The sequence below is a fragment of the Pelophylax lessonae genome, assembly GCF_965119305.1.
Source record: "Pelophylax lessonae genome assembly, chromosome: 8".
Classification (NCBI taxonomy): domain Eukaryota; kingdom Metazoa; phylum Chordata; class Amphibia; order Anura; family Ranidae; genus Pelophylax; species Pelophylax lessonae.
In genome coordinates, this window is record NC_138775.1 from 85,520,123 (window position 1) to 85,540,877 (window position 20,755).

The following is a 20,755-nucleotide window of genomic DNA, read 5'->3' on the forward strand; positions in this document are numbered from 1 at the left end:
TATGAAGATCAGGAGCTGTGTCAGTCAATGAACGAAAGAAAATACGTTTTTTTTTTCTGACTGCAAATAAGCTTTATTTTAACCAAGATAAAAAAGCATAACATAGCAAAAAGAAAGTGAGACAAAACATAAACAACAGCATGGCCATTTTATTGGACGTTTATACAATACCGTAACAATCTCTATCAGTACAATTTTCTGCTTAGCAGAAAGAATATCAGTTCAAGTCCATTTTTCACTGATGGTCATGTGACTTGGTGGTTGGGCCCTCAAGCATTAAAATTACTTGTGCTTTTTGGATTTTTTGTCTTGCTGCTGTTTCTTGTCATCTGTAGCAATGTCCTGGACAGGAAGCCATTTTAGTGGATGGCAACGATACATTGGCCATGGAGGAAGCGTTAACTGCAATTTAGAGAGAGAAATATGTTCATCTGTCACTTTATTTAAAAATCTTACTACCCTTCAAAAAAGGCAGGTTTGGATAGTAAAATAAAGAGTAAAGATAAAAAAATAAACATACCAAGCAAGACACAGCAAAGCCAGCAATCACTATGTATACTGTCCAGCCAAACTGTTCAATCACATAGCCATAGATGAAGCCGACAACCTGGAAGAAACATCATTGCTAATTAAGTCAATCCTGTCAATCTTTACCTCACATGGCTATCATTTAAAGCCGGCGTCTTGAATTAAAATTTACAGAGGTCCAGTTGGTAAAGCTTTCTTCCGGCAAAGGTCCAAATCTCATGTTAGCACTTCACAGCCCCCTTTTTACATCACAGTCCCCCTGTACCTCAGTGTCTTCAGCCTACCCTTCACTTACTGGTCCTCAATCCTCCGCTTCACAACACAGCAGCCCCCCATCCCTTTACATCAGTGTCCATAGTGCCCCTTTATGTCATAGTCCCCCACTTAAAGCAATCCAACAGTGTCCTCAGTTCCCCTTCAAATATCACATTGCCTCTTCACACATCACAGTGCCCATTGCATAGCTCCCCTCCTTCTTTACATCACAATCCCTCTTTAATTTGCAGCCTCCCATGCATAGTCCTACCAGGGCAGAGGGACATAATAGCTGGGTGTTTTCTCTCGGGTTTCTCAGCCGCTTGCCGCTATCACGCTTACAGTAGGCAGGGGTAAGAGGTGCTGCAGATCAGGGCTGAGGGCAGGAGCTGTCCAACTTATGTTACCAAGCAGGTGATCACTGGCTTGTTAATATGAAAATACTCCCATTCTTTGTACCGATAAGCAGCTCTTCCTACCTCTGCCTGCTGTGATGATGATAACGCCAACTGGGAGACCCGAGAGAGAACACCCAGGTTTAGTGACACAGCCGCAGCCCTGACAGGACTGTCACTGGGTCCGGGTCCAAACCATGGTCCACCATTCAGTGAACACTGGTTAAAGGGAAACCTAAGCTGAGAGAAACACATATTCTGCCATTGCTGACTGAAAATGCTACTGCTCTGTGCCATGCTGCTTTAACCTTCCTAGCGGTATTCCCGTGTGTGGCTCGGGGTTAATTTTCAGTACCAAAAGGGGTAACCCCGAGCCACACTTGGGATTACCCCAGAATGATACTCACCTTCCCCTGCGATCCCCCGCCATCCTCCCCAGCCTTCCTTGTCCTTTTGCTCTGTGCTCGGCCAATGCCGTCACCTTCTTCCGGTTCCCTTCCCTGCAAGCGCCACGTCGCAGGGGTGGTGGTGATACCGGGAGATTCAAAGAAAAAAAAAAATGACATGATACAGTGTAATGTGTTAGGATTATAACTTTGTATCATGCCATTTCACCTAGAGCCTATTCCAGTGCCCTGCCTGTACTTTTTGCGGTACTTTGTGCCTGGAAATTGATAACGTCCATGGCGTCCAAAAAGCGTTCTTTTAGCTCAAAAACGCTTTTGGACGAAGTGGAAAACAGCGACGGTGTATCGGAATTATTTGAAGAACTGAGCGATAGCGATTTGTGGGAAAATTCGTCATCAGGTACTAAAAGTGACAACAATGACGATTCTGCGACTGAGCTCAGCGATGTGCGGACTTGGTGCTCTATTGACTGTGGTACAGATCAGGCAGCACCCCCGAGTACAGATTCTCCCTCATAATAAAATATCTCCACTTCGAAAACAATGAAGAATTTAATGAAATTATTATTACATTATAATTTATGATTTCGTGTTTCAAACTTTTTCATACCCGGGATGTCTACTAGACTCTTGTTTGGACAGATTTAAGTTATTTATGTTATATTTAAGTGGATACATTTCCATGCAAAACAATGTCCGCTTTTAACACAGAAATTCTGACATAATCAGAATTATAATAGCATTAATACTAGTAGTTTCTGACCTGCAACAAGCATGCAAATGAAGAGTTCTGACTTCAGCTGCTGATTGCTTGTTCTGGGTTAGTAACTCAAAATATTGACCTGGGAGGAAAACCATGATCACCAGGCAAATAGTCCTAGAATTGGGTCTGCAGTGACCGCCTTCATATTTTTCTTAAGGCCCGTTTTCTTTAATGCCTACAAGTACACTTCCTGTTTCAGTCACTCAACAGGAAAGGAGGAAAAATCTTCCCAATGGGACACAGGCAGCAATTAAAATGAAAACACAAAAGAGCAACACCTGGTGGAATTTCTAAGAGCTGCAGCTGCCTAGTGTGGTTTTTGGACTGTAAAGTATTCATGCATTATGTGTACCAGCTATTTAAGGGATTCGAAGACCACCGCATACATTAGTGTTATTCATATACTGTTTGTTAAGCAATTAAAAATTACAGTATTTCACACCCTTCTCTAATCTGGAGAAAGCCAATATAAATAATAGATTAAGTTAAAATTAATTTGCTACCTCAAGCTCCAGCCTCTTCCCCAATCCCCCCTGTACATCATCCACTGGTCATTCATTATGATGTGCAGTCCCACTGATGATGCAGAAGGGAGGAGGACTGTCATAGCAGAGCTGAATAGATATTTGCTTACAGAATTCCTTTAGTGACCTGAAGGATATTTGAAATAAACAAATATATCAAAACTTCTAGGTGCTTGCTTAAGACAAGCACCAAACTTGCATTATACCCCCTCCTCTGTAACAATATATGCTTACTATTCCTATGCTCCCCCCAACTTCATTCAGTTTTAGAGAAAAATTAGATACTCCATACTACCCAGAAATACCCATAGGCGTGCACAGGGGGTGTGCCGGGTGTGCCTGGGCACACCCCTAATCTCCCTGTGCGGCACAGATTCCCCCTGCTGATATTTCACCAAAGCCCTAAAAAAGTTGTAAAAAATAATAAAGAATGAAATAATAAAAATAAAAAAGTACTGACACCGTCCACTGCCCTACTGAGAACTCCACTGCCCTACTGACAAAATCCACTGCTCTGACACCAATTAATGTTTTAAAACATTTGTGTGCACACCCTAATGCAATAGGCTGCGCACATTTATGGAAATACCCTTATATAGAGGAGCATGTGACTCACACCAAGTGACACCACGGGGCCAATCAGCTCTGTCACACAGGAAGTCAATTGACATGTAAGCTACAACTCCAGTGACTTGTAACTTACAAAGGACTCTTCTTTTACTCTCGATGTCTGAAACGAACGGCATGGGAGCATAAGGAAGGCAAAGTATATGTGTTTGTGAAGGTCTGTAGTAAACTTGTTACTTTGCCTTACTTGGGCAAAGCAAAGATGTACTGCTAAGCTCAACACCAGGCAGATATAAAAGACACAGACGAATGCAGCTCTTTATTAACAGATCCTTAAATGTGTTTTTAAATGCAAGCAGTGGGCATGAGCCCCCTTCTTGTGAGTACTGGCTGCCTAGGATAACTATTTTTTACAGGGAGTGGGTGGGCTTACCACGTCTCCTGGGGTCAGGCTGTGATTTTACCTGAGCTCCATTTGTGGATTATACTGCTAGGGGATGCAAGATGGAATTTCAGGGGGTGCAAAAAAAAAAAAGAGTGACTTGTGTCCCTTTAGAGTGCTAAGTCATCACTTCCGGTGTGCCTTGAGCAGTGGTAGTAAGTTGTTGTGCTGATGGTAGTCTGGTTTATTTAATCAAAAGGAGAGAAGAACAGAAATAAAGTCTAAGGCTTGCCAGGCATCCTTTGTAATAAAGTACAAGTGTCTCTGCGTCCAGTCCCTGTGTCCGTGGGATTGCGCTACTGCGCATGTGCCCCATGGACAGCCGTTGGGACTTGGAGCGTAGAGACTTCGGGCGGCCGGGCGAAACTGTTGAAACGGTGGGTGTGCGTGGGCACGTGGCGGGTGCACGCTCGTGTGGAATTACTAAGCGGCGGGCGAGCAATGTCAAGCGAGAGCCGCTCGGTCAGCTCTGCGTGTGTCCCCGACGTTGCTAGGGCAACAGGGACGCAGAGCTGACAAAGTCATGCGGCTCTCACGTTATTTTAAAAAAAAAACGTTACAAGGGAGAGTGGCTCAGTAAGAACTGTGCATGTCCCCGAGGTTGCTAGAGCAACAGGGACGCAGTGCACAATGCGTGACAGGTCCGACAAGGAGGCTGATGAGGGAGAGACTTAAAGATATTAAAAAGGACATTGTATAAGTAAACTTATACTTGGAATTGCATGAGGAAACTTATACTTGGGCAAACCCTTTGACTGTAATTATTATGGTGAAAAAAGCAAATAGAGCCATGAATAATTTTTAAGGAAAAAAGCTGTTGCTGTCAGGAAAAGGATCATTTAAACAGAGGAAAAACCTGTCACTCAGCAAAGCAAATCTGCGACTGTAGAAACGCTGTTAAAGGGACATTGCCTGATTGAAATCTACAACTGTAAGTGCATTACTGTAAAAAAAAAAAAAAAAACGCAGAACATAGACGCGCTATTATAGGGACATTTATAAGCAAACTGACTTTAGTAGCAAAGTACGCCTTACTGGAACAAGTCTGTTTTTACAAATGTTTGACCACATATGTTCTAGCGCCCATTCATTTAACGGGCTTAATGTCTAGTTATACCATGTTCTTGTACAAGTTTCCTTTAGATTTATCAAAAACATATAATATGAGGTCAAACCTAAATACTTCCCATTTGCATGCCTCCCCTACCTTCAGGAACAGCTGGATTTAATACAACTGAAGGACTGTCACAGGCTTTCATCAGGATAGCCAAACTATGCCTGTCCTTTCTGCCAAGCTGTACCATTTAAGGAAGCTGTACTACAGCTTCTATGAAACAAACACAATCTACGAATAGAGGATGGAAAGATGATTGATAAGTTTGCCGACTCCAATCTTAGATCCTTTTTTATTCATGGTAGCTGTAGGATGGCTTCTATGAATGGATCAGCTAGGCTGAAAGCGCAGTCATAGTCAGGCTCTCTTGATGAAAGTCTGTACCAGCCCCTTAGTTGTATTAATCTCCGCTGCATCAGAGGACTAAAGGCAGTGGGGGAGAGTGTGGACGGAAGGTGATTTCTACAAACAGAAGAGGAATTAGCACAAGGGACCCATCCTACTGACTAAGTTATATCCCTTGTATTGATTTTCAGTATATTTTGTTTCTGAAAATGCCTGCAGACAGATTAAATAATGCACACAAATTTTAAAGTAGGAAGTTATTTACTTACTGCTGAAAAGAGAATGACTCCTTGGAAGATCTGCTCTGCAAGTTTTTGGCCCTTGTAATCCTACAAAAAATAAAATGTATACAAGTCAAACATAGATATACATGTCAAAATCATCATGCAACCTGTCCAGAAGAGAAGCACCTTTATTCTGAAAAAGATAAGTAAATGATATTGTTCCCTAAAAGGTTGTATATCGTACAAATTAGAGTCCGGCTGTTACCATCCGAGCCTACACACACATATGTTCTGTTTTATGACAAATCCTTTTTGAATAGACTACGCTAATGCCCACTTTATTATTCATGTGGCTGTATCCAATACATAAGGCATTCTGGTATGGCTAAGAGGGTAATTTGTCATTTTTCCTAACCTTACAATGGGGGGGGGGGGGGGATGCGTAAATGCGTAACTAAGGCTGGGTTCGCATATTTGCGGTTGTGGTTTGCAGTCCTGTGCATTTCTGTTCACCGGTTCAAGTGCAAATTTTGCCCTGAAATTGAACATGAACCGAACCCAAAATGCACCACAGCCCTCGGACATGTGTGAACCGGCTCCATTGAAAGCTGGTCACACTCACGTGTTATGCGAATTGGATGCGGTTAAAAATACATTGAATTCACCTTTATATGTGAACCCAGCCTAAGGCAAGACAAAGTGGGTTCGAAACTCGGCCAGTTCAGGAGGAACCGGCCAAGATTCCAACTATGCATAGGCAGGCTGAATGTACCAAGTTGATCGATCAACTTGGGTGCAACCAGCTTGCCAGATTTTACATACGATTTTCGCTAGCGGCTGCTATTGCTAGCAACAGCAATAATCACTGTCTTCAGAATACAATGGCTCGGTGGGAGGGATTCCCCTGTCAACACTGTATTGATGTGGGAATCAAGTGAATTTCTTTTCTGCAACCCATGGTTCCAAGACAAAAAATTAGCTCTGTGTATAGCCGGCCTAATGCCTCGTACACACGCATCGATAGTTGGCCGTAAATTTTCGGCCAACGTCTGATTTTCGGCTTGTTAGTATGATGCCTTCGACAACCGACTGCGACTTTTCGGCCGAAAAAAATCTGGTGTGCAGGCTATAAAATTTTTGTTGGCCGTCAACACAACGGCCGATTTTCCGTCAGTCAGTACAGATTTCGGCAGACAAAAATCTGATGAGCAAGACTGGGCATGCTCAAAGAAAAAACACACAGAAAGTAAACCAGCACATGACATCACTTCTGAAATTGGTTTTTGTTGGCCGAGAAAATTTGTGTGCAGTCTAGAGCACATTTCAACCAACACAACAACACTGGACAAAAGTCGACCATTCGGTCGGCCCATAATCGTTGCGTGTGTACGAGGTATAACTGTGATGATTGTTGGGTGCCCGTGGTTGCAGCATCTCAGAAATTGCTTACAAAAAATGTAACAAAAAAAAAAAAAAAAAAACATCTAGCAAACAGTAACAAGCCAGTAACAAGCCCAAAGGCATTTTCCCACCGATATGTCTGTTCGGTGTTTTTTTCTTGCAAGAAAAAGTTTCCCTTTAAATCCTAGAGGACTTTTAACACCACCACAGATGCAGTGCTTTTTGAAAAGTCTTGAATGCTGCATCATTTAAAACCGCACCAGAAATGCAGCTTCCAACTGAAATGAATGGAAATCGTGGCAAAATTGTAGTAGAAAACACACTGCCATTTGGCACTTTTGAGTCAAGTCCATTTTTTTTACAAGTGCAGGCAGCCCAAAACTGCACCGGAAACGCACAGCAAAAAAAAAAAAAAATTTTTACTGCGATTTTGCTACAGAGCGGTGTGAAAGTACCCTTAAACAGCACTAATAAAAAAAATCATTGTAACAATAGTGTGCAGATAGATATCTGTGAGTGGACAACATGTAAAACCTTGAACGCAATAGACTATAGAAGCAGTCAATCTTGATGGGATCCACACCTCTACCACGATCCAACAGTGGGCACAGGATCACCAAAACTGGATAAATAGACAAGAACGAATTAGAAGACTCCTGACTGATTTGCTAAAATATGGCAGAGTATGAATCCTGGGGTCCATTCTGTAATGTGCCATAGATCAGGGGAAGATTGGAAGGGTCTTTGTTGACTGGCTTTTGTTTGAATCCAAAGGGGGTTGACGCTGCCTAGAGGGAGGCCAACTGTAGGTCAATGCACCAACTAATTTCAATTACAAATGGAATGCAGGATATTGCATTTGCTCATAAACACTACCCATATTGGTAATGAGTCAACAGGCACCAAAATTCCTATGGAATATTTCCAGCACCATATTAAAGAGTAACTGCGATCTGAAAACTGTGCCCAAAAAGCACAAAGAAAAGGACTACTCCCCAGTATTAACTGATCTCCCTGCAGCCATACCCCCCTTACCATTCCTACATTGCCTCTGCTAGGAGGAGATTACTTCTCTCCACTGAGTCATTCAGCTGTATGTAACCCCAGATCCTGCTTTTCAGTGATTATTAACAGCACATTATTAAGTCAGCTAGCTGAAATTCTGCAGTATTTGGGCTCTTTCACGTGGCCGCTCCGATTTTTTATTCCGCTGCGGCACTTATTTTTTTCATGGACACGGATGACGACACTTGTGTCATCTGCTCCGTATGTCCGCATATCATCCCATCCGTTCGCGGATGATATACGGACATAATGTATGTCTATTGGGATTGCGGATGTTAGCGGATGACACCGCTGACATCCGATTTTGCATCCGTTCCGTTCTTTAAACGGCAGAAAAATAGGGTTCTGTTCCGTTCCAAAAAACGGAACAGAACTGAAAGGACGAAAATCGGATGTCAGCGGATGGTCATCCGCAATCCCATTGACATGCATTATGTCCGTATATCACCCGCAAAAAAATGGGATGAAATAAGGACATACGGAGCACCCGTGTGAAAGAGCCCTTAAAGTCCCACTTAGCTTTGTGGATGGAAAAATATCCCCTGATGTGTTTGGAGGGCCTTAAGGCCAGGTGAACACAATCCATTTGAGTGAATGGGGCAGCAGTGCAACTACTCCACAACCGCATGCAATGGTAGTTTGGCATTTAGAAGGGTAAAATAGGCAGCGAGGACACACTGCCTCCTCACCACCAGCCAAATGCCAGATCTAAATGTGGGAATCGCTTTTCAGACTAGCATCAGTCTTTGTTGCTAGTGTAAACCCTTAGAGAGCGAAATCCTTGTGTTTCGCAGGGTTTGCTGCATTTAAGTAGTCACTTTGAATGGGCTGGCAACACACCTTAAAGTGAAGCTCAAACCCCCACATCAAAAAATTCAAAGTCAGCAGCTACAAATACTGTAGCTGCTGACTTTTAATATTAGGACACTTACCTGTCAAGGGCTCCCACAATGTCGACACCTCAGGCAAATTTTCAATCGGCTCTCAGGTGCTGCAGCCCCAATTTCTTGTAAGGGAACCCGGTAGTGAAGCCTTGCGGCTTCACAGCTGGTTTCCTACTGTGCATACGCCAAGCGCACTGTGCACTGTGAATAGCCCAGTGGCGGGGGGAAGGAGGAGGGGGGCCACGGTGAGGTCACCCAGAAGTGGGGACGGGTACCTGTCAAAAACAGGTACTTAGCCCCCCCCAAAAGGTGCCAATTGTGGGGGGGGGAGCAAACAAGCAGAGCTTCCCCTTTTGGGTGGAGCTCCATTTTAAAGAGGAATGTCAACCCCTGTGTGTGATTTTTTTTTTTTAGTTCCTCCCATCTTTTTTGCTGGGGTAGATTCATACTCACATGACCAGCGAATCCAATGCTGATCTGCTGCGATCTGCCAAACATAGGCCACACGTCGGGTCTCCTGCTGCCATCATCCACTCCTAAAGTAACATTAAACCTTTGCTTCTTTTTTATAATATAATAAATGTGTTATACTTACCTGCTCTGTGCAATCCTCCTCTTCCATGGATCCCCCGCCGGCATTCCGCACTAGTGCGGGCTCGCTCCAGAGCTGTCCAGATTTCACGGACAGGATCGGATACGGATGGCAGCGGAGGTGTCTCCGCTGACATCCGCTGCCCCATAGAGCTGCATGGAGGATCCGATCAGATCCGTCTAAAAAACTGACAGGCGGATCTGATCGGACCGCCCGTGTGAAAGAGCCCTTAATCATTTGAACCTGGTTCAGGCAGCCAGCCCTTGATATTGTACTGCCACGTCTACCCTCCTAGAGCTGCTTTGTGGAAACTGATGCCTCCTATCATATTTCACTATGTGATGAGTACATCCCAGGAGAGGGTCCACATCATTTTTACCTTGGCAAGAATGGAGGTTGTGGGGGAGGAGGGGGCATGCCAGAAGGCAATTATACCAGTGTGAAGTGTTTTTGCTGTGAATGTCCGCATCTAAGAGTTTTTTTAGTGCTGAAGAAAAGAAACACGCTACAATCCATTTCACATTATTTCATATGGGTCCAGTTCACATCTATGTAGTTTTCTGCAGTGTCTGGACTTTTTACACATAGGACCGTGCATTTGTGGTTCCAAAGACTTCAATGGAAGCGTATATAAATGTATGAAAAATGCATGTTTTTGGTGCATTTCTGTAGGGTTTTGTTTTGCCTCCTCTTCCAGCAAAAAACTCACAAAGTATGAAAACACATAAAAAAACGTGCTTGAAAATGTGCTAAAAACATTGTTCCTGTTTCTTCTTGCTGAAGTCCAGAGCCCCTGAACAGCAGTAATTCATAAAGCGGAACTAAACATTGATTAAATCCTCAACCAAACTGTCAAACTATAAAATGATTGGTGTCATAACTGATCACATATGCTGCATCATAGCAGCTGCAGACCAAGCAGAAGCAGGGTCCTTGGCTTTAAAGGATAGATGCGTTTATTTTCACATTAAGGCTGTCAGCAGATTGGCCTCTACAAATTCCACAGTGCCTAAAAATGGAGAGTAACTGAGCATGTGCAGTGCGAGAGAGTGTATTACTGGAAACAGTATAGACATCCATTTTTAATGTTTTACATAGCTATATCTGCAAAAGGGACCAGCCACTTTAAGCTGCATATACCCCCCCTTATCTCCAATGGTCTATTGTCTGCGAGGTCCCTCAACATCTTTTCCCTGACTGTCTGGGTACCAGGCTTTGGCTGTCTTGATTGGCTGGTTTGGGGTGACATTAACTCCCATGCATGCAAAGGGGGCAGTCATCCTGGCATGCTGGCAGTGTGCCAGATGTAAACTGAGCTAAGCATGCGTACATTGTTGAGAGGACTATGAGCAAGCAGGTAGTGTTTTTTTTTTATTGCAAAATAAACATAGCAAGTTTGTCTGTAGTAAATAGCCTGCCAAAGAATTCCAAAACTACTACGCAAATCTGTATGCAGTAAAGAAAGGTGAGATACAGGGGAATGAAACAGAAAGGAGGGAGAAAATCAAAAAATACCTTGTAGACGCAGGATTGACAAAGATAGATGAGGAAAAGTTAACATTTCTAGAAAGACCAATCTCAGAACAAGAAATAGAGAGAGCTATTAAAGAAACGAGTCTAGGTAAAAGCCCAGGACCGGATGGGTTTACCATAGGTTATTATAAAAAATTTAAGGACATTTTAATCCCAAGATTTAAAGAATATATAAACGGAATAGGGACTCAGTACGAGATGAGTAGAGAGGCCCTGTCAGCATCAATCACAGTTATACGGAAAGAGGGAAAAGACCCGGTACTATGTTCTAGTTTTAGACCCATCTCCCTACTTAATGTTGATACTAAATTATTCACAAAAATTTTGGCCACTAGAATGAAGAACCTAATGGGGGAGTGGATACACAATGATCAAGTAGGATTCATGCCGGGGAGACAGGGACGGGACAATGGGATAAAAACTATACTGTTGATAGACCATATGGTAAAAAGCAGAGCTCCCAGTCTACTTCTGTCAATAGATGCGGAAAAAGCATTTGACAGGGTAGACTGGGAGTTCATGATAAACACCCTAGTGGAGTTGGGAATAAAACCTAGAATGTTAGCCTGGATCAAAACTTTGTATAATCAACCAACTGCAAAGGTAAAGGTCAATGGAACTTTGTCAGACTCGTTTAGAATGCTCAATGGAACAAGACAAGGATGTCCCTTGTCTCCGATGTTATTTGTCTTATCTTTGGAATCACTACTGGCAACTATTAGAAATAGTGTGGACATCGGGGGCATAAAGGTGGGACAAGTGGAGCATAAGGTATCTGCCTTTGCAGATGATATCCTGCTTTACATAAGTAATCCGAGGATTACTTTGCCCAACATAATTAAAATAATGAAACAATATGGAGAACTATCCAATTTAAAAATTAATCAAAAAAAATCAGAAATATTAAATATTAATATCCCTAAACAAGAAGAGGAGATGTTAAAAAAAGAATTTCAGTTCAACTGGAGAAAAGATGAGATTAAATACTTAGGGATAAAATTAACCCCAACTCCAGAAAAACTCTACAAAACAAATTTTCTAGAACTTCTGAATGAAGTAAGATCAGAATTAAATAGATTATCTCCGAGAATTTTTTCCTGGATAGGGAGAATAAATACGATAAAAATGATAATCCTGCCAAAAATTATATATAAATTCCAGATGATTCCGATTTCATTACCTCAAGTATTTTTTAAAACACTGAAAAGATTAATATCCCGCTTTATTTGGAAATACAAAAAGCCAAGGGTAAAGTACACTACACTATGTAAAGGTAAGGGACAAGGGGGACTAGCCCTACCCGACTTTAAAAATTATTATTTTGCAGCAATACTCACAAGGGTGATAGAATGGACAAAAAAAAATAATGATAGAAATTGGGTGGTAATAGAAAGCACGATGAGTGGTACACACCTAGCAAAAGTTATATGGATACCTGAGAGGTTTAGAAATCTGGACACTAACACGCATATAATCACAAGACATGCTATTAAGGTTTGGGATAATATACATAAAAAAGAAAATTGGAAACACAATTCACCACTGATCCCGTTACAGGGCACAAAATTTTTTGCACCAGGGGAAGAGAAGGAATTGGGTAAATGGATAGAAGAAGGAGAAGCACAATTAGGGGATATAGTAGAGAAGGGGAAAATTATAACCTTGGCGGAGCTGAAACAAAGGAAAGAAAACTGGAAGATAAATGAGTGGAGGTATATCCAACTAAAGCACTTCACATTGTCACTACCGCAGCCATTGAGAGATAAAAACGACCTCCGCCCTCTTGAGCAATTATGTCTTAAAGATAAGATAATAAACAATATTTCGAATGTGTATAAAATACTATTAACAATAACAAAAGAGAGAGGAATAACATTAAAAGAAAAATGGGAAAGAGACCTCGGCCCGTGTAGTAACAACAAACAGTGGGATAAGAGCCTTCAATTAGTACATAAATCCGCGATAGACACCAACACGGAGGAGATGAACTATAAATTGATCACAAGGTGGTACAACACTCCTGATAAGATGGGAAGAATTCAGGTAGAGAGTTCAAGACTTTGCTGGAGGGGATGTCAGATGGTAGGGACTATAGCCCATATATGGTGGGAGTGCCCAAAAATTAAAGTATTCTGGAGTGAAGTTATAGAATTAATAAGTAAAATTACTAAAATAGATATTCCCTTGGATCCTTGGAAATGCATGCTTCATGGAACCCATATGTCAGTGAAACAATATAAAAAAACATTACTCCCTCACTTATTAAACTCAGCTAAGAGCTTGATTCCCTTTAATTGGCAAAAAGAAGAGGCCCCCTCCAGGAAAGAATGGCTGTTAAAAGTAGAGAAAATAAGAAAGTTGGAGCAGCTGAGGACCTGGGAGGAGGAAGAACAGGGGAATGAAGAGGAGATTTGGGATGAGTGGCAAGAGTTTAAGGACACAAGGGAATACAGAGAAATAATAGGAGTCGAATGATAAGAAGAGACGGGGGGGGGGGGGGGAGGGATAAGGAAGGGAGGGGGGGAAAAAAAAGGGATAAAAGGTAATATGTGTAAAATGTATATGAAAAAATTCTCCAGCGATTGGAGTGTTGTAAATAATTTTTTACCTGGAAAATTTAATAAAGAAATATAAAAAAAAAAAAAAAAAAAAAATAGCCTGCCAGCTTGTATATATATATATATATTTTTAATTTAGTTCTGCTTTAACCCAACAGAAAAACCCTTCTATCTAACACAGTGTAACACGACATGAGCACTATGCCGTGCGTATATTGCCTGCTAGTTAGTGGCTTAATGGTCAGCATTTCTGCCTTGCTGCACTGGGATCTTCAGTTTGGATACCGGTCAGGACAACTACTGCATGGAGTTTGCATGTTCTCCCTAAGCTTTTTTTCCAAAGACATGACGGTATATTTATAAGTCTCCTGTTTATATTGGCCCCAGTAAATGTAGTAATTTAGATTGTAGGCACGCCAGGTAGGGCCCTTGGCTCCTAGGCACGCCAGGTAGGGCCCTTGGCTCCTAGGCACGCCAGGTAGGGCCCTTGGCTCCTAGGCACGCCAGGTAGGGCCCTTGGCTCCTAGGCACGCCAGGTAGGGCCCTTGGCTCGCCAGATAGGGACCCTGACTCCTCGGCACGCCAGATAGGGACCCTGGCTCCTCGGCACGCCAGATAGGGACCCTGGCTCCTCGGCACGCCAGATAGGGACCCTGGCTCCTCGGCACGCCAGATAGGGACCTTGGCTCCTACAGGAAGTTGTCAAAGCAGACAGCCAATCACAGACAGCAGAGGCATTCCCCACCCTGCAGCCACAGTATGCAAAGATTTGCTTTGAGGGCCAGGTTACACTGGAACGTGGTGCAGTAAAGGGGCATTCCATGCGGGTTTCCTGCGCATGGGTAAATGCGATGGCCTTGAAAAAACAAACTTGGGGCCCATTATCAACAGCACCCCAAATGCAGAGCATTTCTGGCCACCAAACCACAGTACCCTGCAGGGTCTTGAAAAGCAGTGCTTGCTAATGGTTGCTTGTTCCCATGCATTTGGCAGCCCAATCAAATGAGGGGCCTGTGCAAACCAGACTGCAGGAGAATGTGAGTGTTCTGGTATGAATCGTTCCTGGCAGCTTCCCGGCGGGATAGCTCAGGAGGGTTCAGACTCATGACCCTGCTTGAGGAATGTACAGCATGTAAAGCACAGCATACAACTGTTGCCATTACATAAATACCTGTAATAATAATTCTAAATGAATAAACTGGATTAGCAGTTTACATATTCACTGATGATTTGATTATTGCTGTCTGCATCTAGGTGTCCCCATAACATCTGCTTCCTTGATTTCTTGCAGGGGGGGTCACAGGGACAGGAAGTGCTGGATGGATTTTGGGTGTCATGGAGTGTGCTTTTTAGTATATAGCATTCTTAGGCTCCGTTCATCCTCAGTGTACACAGATATGAATGTATATGTCATACTCCATCCATTCAGTATCCATCATACTTCATCCATCACCCCCCTCCAGGGCTCAGCTTACCATCTGGGTGGGAATGGAGGCGAATATATCCAACATTGTTGCAGCTGTTCCGGCCTCTGTCACACAATCGGGTCCCAATCCGGAAGCTCTTAGACCACCGAGCAGCGTCAGCTCTACGAAGGACCCCTATAGGTGTCCAGATTGTGCCTGAAGTGAACTAGAAAAAAAACGACCTCATGAACCGTAACAAACATCAAGTATAGCTTTCTTTGGCAGCAACACTTAACGCTTCGTGAAAATCCACTCTAGCCCTGCAGAATTAGCTGTAGAATACCGGGGAAATGGGTAGGAGGTCTTAGACCGCCATGTTTCTTCACGGCAAACTTTGCAGCTTAGCATACAGCTCAAATGTTTGTGAGAGTTTGCACTAAATACAGCCAAGCAAGGTTGTTCAATAAGACAAAATAAACATGTTGCAAGAATGCAATCTAATTCTTCGTGTTTAAGGTTTTGTTATAAGCCATTGCCCACATCTAAGATGTCCGCCAAATCTTCACGCAGTCTATTTTGATAGGTCATGTGGTGTCTAGTGAAGTCATGTGATTGGTCCAGTGGGTGTGTCCTGCCTGTAGATCTGTACTGATGTTGAGTTGGCAGTTTGGCTGTATCTGTATGTAGTTGTGTGCGGGAGGCGGGGTTTCCAGACTGCGGTGAGTTCGTTGTATGTATCTCTATGTGTATATAGTAGGTGATGTGTGTCTTCTCTCTTTATACATATCTGCAGTGATAGCATGGACTGGCTGTCTGCGGGATAAACAGACCTTCTCACTGACTTCTCCCAGTTATAGTGGAACTGTCCCAGTGTGCAGTGTTATGAAGGGGCATGCTGGGTATTGTGCTTCCACAGCAGCTGCTGAGCCATTTCCCTCCTGACTTACCTCAGCATTCCTCATCACAGACCTATTCCTACCAAACACTGCCTGCTGTATTGGGCCGGCTCACACCGGAACGCACAGTCCTTTGTGTTCATTTCAATGGGCTGCTAAACACGCAGGAATTCAGAAAAAGTCTTGCGATTTTTTTTTTTTTTTTTACCTTTGTAAATCGCACCGCATCAAACTGCAAGGGAAGGTGCATGCTGTACCATGCGGTTTGGTGGCTGCAAGGCTTCTATGTTTGCGAGATGCATTAACAAAAAATAGCACCTGCACGCACCTTGCAAGGGGAACGCGTTCACGTGCGCTGCGGGAAACGTGCCATTCCCACACCACAATCTGGTACGAACCGGCCCTTTAAAGTTTAGGCAAAGTGTTTTTTTTTTTTTTCATTTTGGATAGAGTAAGGGAAGGTTATAACTAGGGATCGACCAATTATCGAGGGCCGATATGCACTTTCCCCGATATATCGGAATCGGCCACCAAGGTGACCGATATTGCCGATATTTTGTACCGGAGTGATGCCTGCAGCTAGACGCATCACCTCGGTACCGGCGTCCTTAGCCGACGGTTAGCTGTCTTGTAATGACAACTGATGCGGCTAAGAAGCTGCTCGGCTGTCATTAAAAGGATCGGGAGGGGACGTCCCCCAAACCCCCCCCAAGCCACCTTCCGCGGCTCGCCCGGGTCTCCCGGGCAACCAGCCTGCACGGCCCCTGAAGACCCGATCAAAGCCGCATTCGGCTCTAAATGGGTTGCCATGCAAAAACCCGGAAGTGATGTCATGAGTGACATCACTTCCGGGTACTATCTGGCGCCAGATTAAAAAAAAAATGACAGCATTCAAAACAGCCAAACTTGCGTAGTGCATGCATCTTTTCTGTTCCTTCCCAAGGGGGAGATCCCTCAGAATCCCCATAATTCCAGTAGGAATACTATACAGCAAGCATCCCAGAAATAAGGCCAGAATGATGATGGAGCATCCCTAATGGACTTTAATAGGAACAGCTGCTACACTTGATTTTGGCCAAAAGGTTCTTCCTCCTGTCGCAGTAGCTCTGAGTTTAGCAATGCTGCAACGGAGGGGATATTTGACCACAAGTGTAGGGGATTGAGAGCTCACTCTTGTGATGGTGGGGGTGAGCAACAGCAACTGGGAGTGTCTTAGCAACATCCTAGCAACAAGGCAGGATGGGACAATGCCATCTTTGGAAGTTTTATTTTTATTTTTTTTCAAGCAAGGCTTCAGGAGGTACATACATGACCTATACCTATAGCAAGGGCATTATTCAAATGTAGTCAAAGCTATACAGCTTATCTATTGGCACCCCTTACCTGCATAGGCAGTTTTTTGGTAAATGTGAACGAACCATTTAGAAAAGCTTAAAGGGTAACTCCACTTTTGTGAGACAAAAAATATCACAATTAAAAAAATAATAAATATTATAGCATATATGTTTTTGGCACAAGCCATGTTGTAATGTATTTTTGTTGAAAATGATCTTTCCTTTTCAATCTGCAGCGCTGTCATTTTCTGTAAAATTGAAAGTGGTTTAAAAGGCTCGAATGTTTTACCTTTGTACATTCTATGGTAAAAACCAAACCTCTGTGCTGCAGTCCCCCAGACCTCTCTAATACTTACCTGAGCCCCACCATGATCCAGCGATGTGCATGAGATCCTCATCTCTCCCAGGTCTCTTTTCTCTCATTGGCTGAGATAGAAGCAACACCCCACGGCCTAACTCCCTGCCCCTGGGCAGACTTGTATAAAGTACTCGAAATTTCTACTTGAGTAAAAGTACAAGTGCTCGATCAAAAAGTGACTTGAGTAGAAGTGGAAGTGCTCACAGAAAAAGTTACTTAAGTAGAAGTACTAAAGTATTCAACATTTTTTTTACTTAAGTATTGCAAGTAGTTTTTTCAAAAAATTTGCTACTTAAGTACTAAAAGTAAAAAGTACCAGTAGTTTTGAAAAAAAAATTCTACTCAAGTACTGAAAGTAGAAGTACAAGTACTGTGTTATGTAGTTATTAAAGAAAGAAGTCAAAAGTTTGAACATCATATTGTTTTTTATTATTTCAAATGATTTATTCAAATGATTAACTTGTGTTTGTTAGTAGTTTCTTGATGCACTTTAAGCGCTGTAGCACCATTTATTTGTTTGTTTCATATTTTCTTTTTATCGGAAAGATTTGGTATAGCAGCTTTTATTATACACAGCCTTAATTTTCGTATGCGCTGATTTACAAATGACATTATACACATTTTTTTGAGCTTTATGCAACCTGCCATCTACTGTTCTGGCAGTGGTAATTTTTTTAAAAGTAACGAGTAACTATGCAGCACAAAAAAAAAATACTTGAGTAGAAGTATTGAAATCATCGAAAAAATGTAGTGAAGTAAAAGTAGAAGTAGGAGAAAAAAATTCTACTCTAGGAAAGTACAGATACCGCATTTCGGTACTTAAGTACAGTACTTAAGTAGTTCTACTTCGTTACTATACATCTCTGCCCCTGGGTTACCGCTGTAAGTGCCAGTGTAGCAGGCTGGGGATTTGAAATTCCCTCTCTTCTCCCCTTCTTTTTTGCACAACTTCTGGAAAAGATCAGAGAGATTCTAATTGGTCAGCGCCGGCACAGAGCATTGCTCTGATCCTTTATGGAAGCCCTTCAGAAAGAAGGGGAATGCATGCACAGGAGCTACTGTATGTCATCCTGTGCCCGCCAATAGCCGAGACCCTAAACTCAGAAGAAGTGGGGGAGAAGATGCCGATGAAGAAGCTTATGGACAGAGGGGGGAGATAAGTAAAGGCAAAGTTTGGTTTGGATTTAAAATTTTACACATGGATAGGGGAGATTTTTTTTTTTTTATCAGCCATGTCGCTGTACATTTAAAATCTCAGTTGACTCAACTGATAACTGTCACTTTTTTAAAAAAACAATTCTTACCCTGGTGTGTTCACAGAGGTGAATGAATGAAGCCTAATGTATTTTATGTTAAAGCCCAACTGATCTTTCAGTTTAAAGCAGAACTAAACAGTCCTATCATTTTAAGCCAAGGAATCTGCCATCTTTGCTTCTGTTTGAACTGCAACTGCCATGATGTGATCGGTTATGACACCAGTCATTTGATGGTTTGACAGTTTGAAAGCACAAGCAAATGTGACAGCATTCTTGTCAGGCCGGGAATGTAACTGTTTTTTTGAAACCGCTAAATTGATGGGTTCAGTTGTGCTTTAAATCAGTTAAATACATTCCAGGCAGATCCAACAATAAGGTGTTCAAAAGTCTTAGATCCTGCTCACATCTAGCGACTTGGGATTGGGGGTGGAATCGCCACGATTCCGCCTGCAATTCTAAATCTCACTGTAATGCTGGCTAAACGCAGCACATATGTTTTTGTGCGATTTATTGTTAATGGCATCAAAACAGTGTGGTTTTGCCATGAATGTCGCGCAGCAATTGGGGCAAACCACATCATGTGAAGCTTGTTCCTCAAAAGAACTCCTGCTCGTTTCTGGGCAACAGGCTTTGCTTAATGCAGTTTGCCACAATTGCAATGCAATATTCGTGGCAAAGCCGCACTTAGTTTTAGGCGCCATTAAGAATGAATGGCGCACAAACAGTCATGCTGTGTTTTGCCAGCATTGCGGTGAACCCGCTTGCAAACCCAAATCGCTAATTATGAACTGGTCCCTATAGGTCATTCATACCACAATGCACATAGAACACTCAGAAAACACATACATGTACTTATGTATATATTGTCTATGATCAACTATTTATTTTTTTTTTGGATCCCTATTGTATGTATTCTTATTGTGTATTTAGCTATTTAGTTGGGGTTTTGTTTTTTTTTGATAGAGAGCAGTGTAAAAAGTGCAGTCATCCATTGCAGCTGCTCAGAAGATATATTTCTTTTGACTGACTTTATTAACGTGGAATCAAACCTTTTGGTTTAAGGCTATGTTCACATGTGGGCGTAGCGGATCGCAGGCAGAATCACTGCGATTCTGCCTGTGATCCGGAAATCATTGCAAATCGCGGGACGCCTGTGCGATGCCCGTGATTTGCAATGGCACCCCAAACGCTGTGCGATGTTGCCGCGATTTCCGCCTGCCGAATTGCGGTAACATCGCGCAAACAGAATCGCGGGACGCATGACTCCCAAAAAGTTACAGGAGCTTCTTTTGTGCGTCGTGCGTCTCGTGATTCTGTTTGCGCGATGTTACCGCGATTCGGCAGGCGGAAATCGCGGCAACATCGCACAGCGTTTGGGGTGCCATTGCAATTCACGGACATCGCACAGGCGTCCCGCGATTTGCAATGATTTCCGGATCACAGGCAGAATCGCGGTGATTCTGCCCGCGATCCGCTACGCCCACATGTGAACGTAGCCTTACTGTTTCCCAAAATGGTCACATTTTTCTGTGTCTTCATCCCATGTTAAAATGAGAATGCCTAAAATGGTAAGAAAACTATTGAACATTAGAGGATAACTTCCCACATACTTAGCTACAGTCTGTCCATTCTATGGTTGTATTTGTTTTCTGAACATGTGCAGACTTGCTCATTCGCTTTTTTTTTTTTTTTTTTATGAAAATTTTTCAACATATCTCTTTGAAAATTTTAATCTAAACAATCCATATCATCTCTCGAAAGCAATGTACTAACAAACAGAAAATTGAACAATTGTTCCAAATACGGATTGTTACACCTGATTCTCTAATAGTGTATACTAGGCTTTACACAGTTTTTAGATACAATCAATTTTAGATGTTCTCCTCGCAGCGTATACTCATTGAATAC

At 42.6% G+C, this 20,755-nt stretch overlaps 2 protein-coding genes across 2 annotated transcripts in view; one reads left to right on the forward strand and one right to left on the reverse strand.

Moving 5' to 3' along the window:
- Nucleotides 1-129: 129 nt before the first annotated feature.
- On the reverse strand, nucleotides 130-15,265 carry SPCS1 (signal peptidase complex subunit 1). Its single transcript, XM_082264841.1, has 4 exons — nucleotides 15,073-15,265; nucleotides 5,610-5,669; nucleotides 521-607; nucleotides 130-402 (listed from the first exon to the last, which is right to left on the reverse strand). The coding sequence occupies exons 1-4, from the start codon at nucleotides 15,106-15,108 to the stop codon at nucleotides 283-285; spliced, it is 303 nt and encodes a 100-aa protein (XP_082120967.1). The 5' UTR covers nucleotides 15,109-15,265; the 3' UTR covers nucleotides 130-282.
- A 354-nt stretch (nucleotides 15,266-15,619) lies between these two features.
- Nucleotides 15,620-20,755, forward strand: part of GLT8D1 (glycosyltransferase 8 domain containing 1) — a 29,897-nt gene continuing 24,761 nt past the window's right edge. Inside the window, exon 1 of the mRNA XM_082265203.1 lies at nucleotides 15,620-15,722. The gene's annotated coding sequence lies outside the window, so the exon portion shown is untranslated. The remainder of the gene's footprint in view (nucleotides 15,723-20,755) is intronic.